Below are 7411 nucleotides of genomic sequence, written 5' to 3' on the forward strand. Positions count from 1 at the left end.
AGGTGGGAGGCTTTAAAGAGCAGCTTAGGGCAATTTGGGAAAGGGGTTCCCTTTTCTTAATCACAGCAAGTTCCTTTTTTTTTTTTTTTTTTGAAGAAAACTTGGAATTCTCCAATGGCTACTGCAGACACCTTTTGAGCAGAATTGACTCACACTATCCATTGAAGAAGGCATATATTTTAACCAGGCTGTTAGACCTAAAGAGGGAGCTGTGCTTTCTGCTCTCTGCTTATGTGTTCTGCCATTTGCATTCTCTCTGTATCAGAGCTAGGATGCATGGATGGAGTTTACTTAGCTGCCACTTTTCCACAATGAGCTGTCCCCAGAAGCAGCGGTTCTCAACCTGTGGGTCCCCAGATGTTGTCGGACTACAACTCCCATCATCCCTGAGCTCTGGACTTGCTAGCTAGGAGCGATGGGAGTTGTAGTTTGACAACATCTGGGGACCCACAGGTTCAGAAAGGCTGATCTAGAGCAAACATTCAAAACATCAGAACACAAATATACGAAATACAGAGATAGCTCTGTTGGTAGAGCATGAGATACTTAATTGAAGTGTGGTTTAAGCCCCACACTGGGCAAAAGATAACTGCAAAAGATAACTACTCCACGATTCTATGATTGGTATGGTTTTATTATATTTAAATTTTGACAATTAATTTTTATTGCTTTTCATTTCTTAGCGAATTTAACATCAAATGAATTCAAATTTCATACAAATTTAAAAGTTGAATTCCCGCCTCACTGTCCTGATGTCTCACTACCCACCCTTATTTGCTGCTCAATATTACATACATTTCAAGGAAACTTAACATATTTTAGCATTTTATCCTTATTTTCTTTCTATTTTCCTTTTCAATAGTTTTGATTCTATCAACGCTTAATCGTTTTTTAACCATTGTTTACCCCCTATGTTTTTAGCTGTTCTTATTTTTATCTGTACACCCACCTTGAGACTCTTCTACGGGGTAAATAAATAAATAATGGCGGCAGCAACAATAATAGTAATAATAACAAGATCTGCACAGCCGCATTTTGCCACTAGAGGGCAGTAGAGCGCCGTAGGCTCTGTGGAATTGGCAGGAAGTGCCCTCGTCTGCCGCCCAGCCTCTCACTCTTAACCCTTTGTGTGCCCCATGCAGGGCGCTTTGCCGTGCGCGACATGCGGCAGACCGTGGCCGTGGGCGTCATCAAGAATGTGGAGAAGAAGAGCGGCGGTGCCGGCAAGGTCACCAAATCGGCCCAGAAGGCCCAGAAGGCTGGCAAATGAATCGTAGGTGCCCAGTGCCTCGCGCAGAAACCATCCCCGCAGCCGGGATGCCGCCACCTTCTCCCCGAGGGGCATGCGTGCACATCCGCTTGTAAGAGTCTGTATGTCAACGACTGGATGCTCACCATTAAAGTCCAGTGGAAATTCTTTAAAAGGAAAAGCATGTCCCGGCGTCTGTGAGGCTTTGTGTTCAAATTTTACCAATAAAACTGGTATACAACATCCACAGCGAAAACGTGGGGGTGTCGTTTGTGCGGTTGGGCCAGTCTGCCCGTCCGTATTCGCATCAAGTTGTTTTCATCTGTTTCCTGCTGGCAATAATTATTAAGAGCAGTCAGTAGAGCGTGAGACTTGGGGTCGTGGGTTCGAGTCCTGACTTGGCCAGGGAGACACTTGCATCGCAAGGGGTTGGGTCCCTTCCAGGTCTACGGTTCTAAGATTCTAATACAGGGGTCAGCAAACCTTTTCAGCGGGGGGCCGGTCCGCTCTCCCTCAGACCTTGTGGGGGGCCGGACTATATTTTTTGGGGGGAAATGAACGAATTCCTATGCCCCACAAATAACCCAGAGATGTGTTTTAAATAAAAGCACACATTCTACTCATGTAAAAACACCAGGCAGGCCCCACAAATAACCCAGAGATGCATTTTAAATAAAAGCACACATTCTCATGTAAAAACATGCTGATTCCCGGACTGTCCACGGGCCGGATTTAGAAGGCGATTGGGACGGATCTGGCCCCCAGGCCTTAGTTTGCCTACCCATGTTTTAATACATAATTATAATATTACAGTCATACCTCGGGTTACAGCCAGTTCAGGTTGCGTTTTTTCGTGTTATGGTTACGCACCCACCGAAACCCGGAAGTACCGGAACTTCTGGGTTTCGGCGGTCGCGCATGCGCAGAAGCACTAAATCACGCTTTGTGCATGTGCAGAAGCGCTGAATTGCAACTTGTGCGTGCACAGACGCGCCATTGCGGGTTGCGAAAATACATCCATCATGGATTATGTTCGCAACCCGAGCGTCCACTGTATTGCAAATGGTCCTTTCTGGTTTGTTCCATCTTTGCACTTCGCCTGAAAGCTCGCAGCAAAAGCGTCACTAAAAGCATTCGGTGCGCAATGGCTCTTAAACAACATGGCTAGCTAGAGCCATGGTTGGCTACGAGAGGCCAAGGGGTACCTCTGCGGCTAGAGCATGGTGTTGATGACGCCAAGGTTGCGGGTTCGATCCCCATCTAGGACTGCTGCGTATTTTCTGCATTGCAGGTGGCTGGACTCGATGATTCTTGGGGTCCCTTCTAATTCAAGGTTCTGCAATTCCATCCAGGCCCCCCCCAAAAAAAATGGAACATCAGAATGAGAGACACAGGCACCCATCCCAAACCCCGAAGGGTACCTGGATGGTACCCTGTTGTTGTTGTTTTGTATTTTGCTACATTGGCCTCAGGCTGTAGTAGCAGCTGATGCCCTAATTTTACAGCTGGGTTAGACGAACAAGGCCCAAAAATATTTACATGAGGGATGTTTTGAGAGGGAGGGGGGATCATGTGCAGTTGCTAGGTAACTTGCCAAGCATCTCCTGCAGGAAAAATTGCCACCTGGGTCTTAAAAGATGTTGGAAATAAGATGCTTAAAAGCCTGTTTAACTTTTTTATGATCAGGCGAATGTGTTTTGTGTGATGAGAGCGTAACATAAATAGCAGTGGTAATGACAGCAAACGAATAATTCGAAGGCTAAAAATACCATTTTAAAAAGGAATTTTTAAAAGCGTGCCTTACTACAGCAATTTTAGGCTGCCCCAAATAATTTATTATTCATTTCATTTCACTTTTAATTTGTACACCACCTTCCTATATTACCAGAAACAAGACGATTTACAAGCTGAAGAAACAACAATACAGACAGCAACGATCACATGCTTAAGAGCAATCTGATCTAATACAAAAAGTCGTAATAAAAACCTAACTTTAAAATAGACAACTTGTATCAAATAAAGCAATCTTCAACAATCCATTAGAATATAACAGTAAACGGTAAAATTAAATTTCAGGAAATAATAAACAGTTTGCACTTAACGATTTTTTTTTTTTACTAAACTATAATAAAGATAAGGGCCAGTTGCAATTCATAAAATAACTCAAAGCATTCAAAACCACGTAAAAGGATCAAATGGAGAAACAAGGACACACAACTTACAAAATAATTTTTTTATGAAAAATAATTTGCATCTCACTTTTTTAAAATAATATTTTATTGCATTTTAACAGTAAAAAAGTTATAAAACGATATATAAGAGAAAAAACACAAGAAGAATACAAAAACAGAAAAATACAGAGATGCAAACATTTAACATAAAACAAAAAGAAAAAACAGAAAAACAAAAATCCCTCTTTTTTAGTTTCTCGTCAACTTATTAACTTATTAATAAGTTAACTTATTTTCCTAACTTCCTCACGCCTCCCTTTTTGTATTCCATTTAAAGATTGGTTCAGCAAATTCATATCCTGTTAATTTATCCTTAAGTTATTTTTCCTCACATATTATGACTTCAAATTTTCATCTAATGTCAATCCATTCTTACATATTATACCTTATTACTAGAACCCCTTCGTTTCATTTCAATGTCATTAACATTCAAAAACTTTACAGTGTTTCTGTAAATAAATTTTAAATTTCTTCCAATCTTCTTCCACCAACTCTTCTCCCTGGTCTCGGATTCTGCCAGTCATTTCCCTCACTTTTGTTTCCAAGGAGCTCTGTGGGTTAGCTAGTCTGAGAGGCAGTGTCTGGCCCAAGGTCACCCACTGAGCTTAATGGCTGAGTGGGGATTTGAACCCTGGTCTCTCACAGGTTCTAGCGCGGTTCTCTAAGCATTACACTACACTGTCCATTGAACAGGAAGAAATAGGAACCGAGGAGTAAATCTTAGCTTCCTCCACAAGATGCCTCTGTTGAGCTGAAAGAGCCCGAAGGGTTGATAACTCTTGAGTTGGCGGCATCGGTTGTAAGACTGCCTTGCTCCTTCACATCTCCCCCTACCCCCGCCTGGCCCAAATCCAGGCTGAGCCCACCTTTACCTGTTAGCATTCTGCCACAGAAGCAAGCAGGAATCTTCTGCTCTCAGCTCTGCCCCCGGTGGGGTCCACCATATTCTGCCTCCTGACCTGTCTCCAGGAACCATGTGTTGGCATCAATACTTAGCAATTGCATTGGCGATCCAGGTGGAGGTGGACACGGGTGGCGCTGTGGTCTAAACCACGGAGCCTCTTGGGCTTGCTGATCGGAAGGTCGGCGGTTCGAATCCCCGCAACGGGCTGAGCTCCCGTTGCTCTGTCCCAGCTCCTACCAACCTAGCGGTTTGAAAGCACGCCGGTGCAAGTAGATAAATAGGTACCGCTGCAGCAGGAAGGTAAACGGTGTTTCCGTGCGCTCTGGTTTCCGTCACGGTGTTCCGTTGCGCCGGAAGCAGTTTAGTCATGCTGGCCACATGACCTGGAAAGCTGTCTGTGGACAAACGCCGGCTCCCTCAGCCTGAAAGCGAGATGAGGGCTGCAATCCCAGTTGCCTTTGACTGGACTTAACCATCCAGGGGTCCTTTATCTTTATGTTACCAGGTGGAGGCAAAGAGGAATCAACTGTATTGGAAGAGGAGGACCAGGGTGTGATCTTTTGGTGGGGTATGCAATTAATTACAGTGGTACCTCGGGTTACAGACGCTTCAGGTTACATACGCTTCAGGTTACAGACTCCGCTAACCCAGAAATAGTGCCTCGGGTTAAGAACTTTGCTTCAGGATGAGAACAGAAATCGTGCTCCGATGGCGCGGTGGCAGCAGGAGGCCCCATTAGCTAAAGTGGTGCTTCAGGTTAAGAACAGTTTCGGGTTAAGAACGGACCTCCGGAATGAATTAAGTACCGTATTTTTCGCTCTATAAGACGCACCAGACCATAAGACACACCTAGTTTTTGGAGGAGGAAAACAAGAAAAAAAATATTCTGAATCTCAGAAGCCAGAACAGCAAGAGGGATTGCTGCGCAGCGAAAGCAGCAATCCCTCTTGCTGTTCTGGCTTCAGCGATAGCTGCGCAGCCTGCATTCGCTCCACAAGACGCACACACATTCCCCCTTTTTAGGAAGGAAAAAGTGAGTCTTATAGAGCAAAAAATACGGTATTTAACCCTAGGTACTACTGTAATCAATCAATCAATCAATCAATTTTAGCATGCTAGTAGCTGAGCTATAGGTTAAAACAAAGTACTGTGACCTTTATGGGTCTGCAGGTCTCTCTCCCACACACACACCAGTTCTTTTAGCTGCAATACAGTTGCTCTTTCCAGTGCTATTTTTCTATAAAAAGAGGTGCTGGAACTGAGTTCTGGTGAGTTCCAGGTGAAAAAAGCCCTTGTTCTTTCCAGCCTAATATTGGAAGGCCGGGGAGAAGGATGGATGGATGGGGACCCTGTGGGCACCATGTTTGGTTAAAGCAGTGTTTTCCAACCTTGGGTCTCCCGCTGTTTTTGGACTACAACTCCCATCATCCTTAGCTTACCGAGACCAGTGATCATGGATGATGGGAATTGTAGTCCGAAAACAGCTGGAGACCCAAGGTTGAGAAACACCGGGTTAGAGGCAAAAGAGTGGGGCAGGGGGAAGTGTTAACAGAAGCAGATTTGTGTCAAACGTGAAGAGGAACTTTCTGATGGTAGGCGGACAGGCTGCCTTGGGATGGGGTTGTTTGATGGACAGAGAAGTAGGTACTTGGATGGGGGCAGAACTGCTGTGTTAGTCACTCGGAAAGTGGGCCACTTGTTTACCTGGAAGGAGTCGCCATGGTGCAAACCAGTTCGCTAACGGGAACCCAAAATTGGTTCTGCTGGTATGCAGTGGTGAAGATGGTGTGGCGTTTCTGCGTCACCCAGCAAGCACTCGGTTGGAGGCATTGAAACAGGCTGACTGGCTCTCTGTCTGAGATGCTGTGGCTGCATCTTATAATTGCAGATCTTGCATCAAGCAATGGTTTAGATGAGATTGTCAGGAGTTCAGCCTACACTCGAGTAGGACCCTGGCAGAGACACATGCCTGACTGGCATGTTCCCTCCCTCCTGGTCGATCGTTTGGGAGCTTCAAAAGCTTTCTTCACCCCAAACATCACAGCGACCAATGCCAACCGACATCAGCACACTTAGGGATCCGCAGAGTTTGCGCATCATGTGCGTGACAGACCTCAGCAACTCAGCATTTTGGCTAATCTACTTTATTTACATATAAACACACACAGAGCACTGCAACATGGCTCCCTCTCTCTCTAGCATCAGACAGCAAAGAGAAAAAGAACAAAGGACAATAGTCTCATTTCACGGAACACAGTACACAAACATCCTGTCTCCGTCACTTCCCACTCTGTGGAGTCAGAACATACACCATCATGTGATAGACAACTATCCTATGACTGCAATCATGGAGCAGGAATTCTAACAGAGATAATCACCAAAATTCCATTCTGACTATAAGAAGATCAAACCTCTCCATTCTTAAGGAAATTAGCCCTGAGTGCTCACTGGAAGGACAGATCCTGAAGCTGAGGCTCCAATACTTTGGCCACCTCATGAGAAGAGAAGACTCCCTGGAAAAGACCCTGATGTTGGGAGGGCACAAGGAGAAGGGGACGACGGAGGGCGAGATGGTTGGACAGTGTTCTCGAAGTTACCAACATGAGTTTGACCAAACTGCGGGAGGCAGTGGAAGACAGGCGTGCCTGGCGTGCTCAGGTCCATGGGGTCACGAAGAGTCGGACACAACTAAACGACTAAACAACAACAACCCACTTTCTATCTTACACAAGAGCCTAGCTCTGATCTGTTTGCTTCATTTGGCCATCCTTTTGTAATTAACGCTCAAGCGAATCAGAAAATTAAATCCCCCCCCCGCATAATTTTTAACAGTTTTTATACTAAAAATATGAAAGGATAACCAAGCCATTCTTTTATGTGCCCGCAAGGCTCTCAAGTCACAGATGAGCTGTAGGAATCAATATCTGCAGTAATTAACAATGTGTTTTCAGAGCAAAGGAGAGAGAAGATGAATCTCAAGGGGCAGAAACCAAAGCATTTCTCTTAAACTGTGTTGAAGAAAAGGGC

The 7411-nt window shown here is 44.9% G+C and overlaps 1 protein-coding gene across 1 annotated transcript in view; it reads left to right on the forward strand.

Annotated features, from left to right (window-relative positions):
* Positions 1-1505, forward strand: part of EEF1A2 (eukaryotic translation elongation factor 1 alpha 2) — a 40044-nt gene extending 38539 nt beyond the window's left edge. Inside the window, exon 8 of the mRNA XM_079979607.1 lies at positions 1143-1505. Within this exon, the coding sequence (XP_079835733.1) occupies positions 1143-1270 (128 nt within the window). The 3' untranslated portion in view covers positions 1271-1505. The remainder of the gene's footprint in view (positions 1-1142) is intronic.
* The last annotated feature ends 5906 nt before the right edge of the window (positions 1506-7411 follow it).

This window comes from Podarcis cretensis, assembly GCF_951804945.1.
Source record: "Podarcis cretensis genome assembly, chromosome: 6".
NCBI lineage: Eukaryota > Metazoa > Chordata > Lepidosauria > Squamata > Lacertidae > Podarcis > Podarcis cretensis.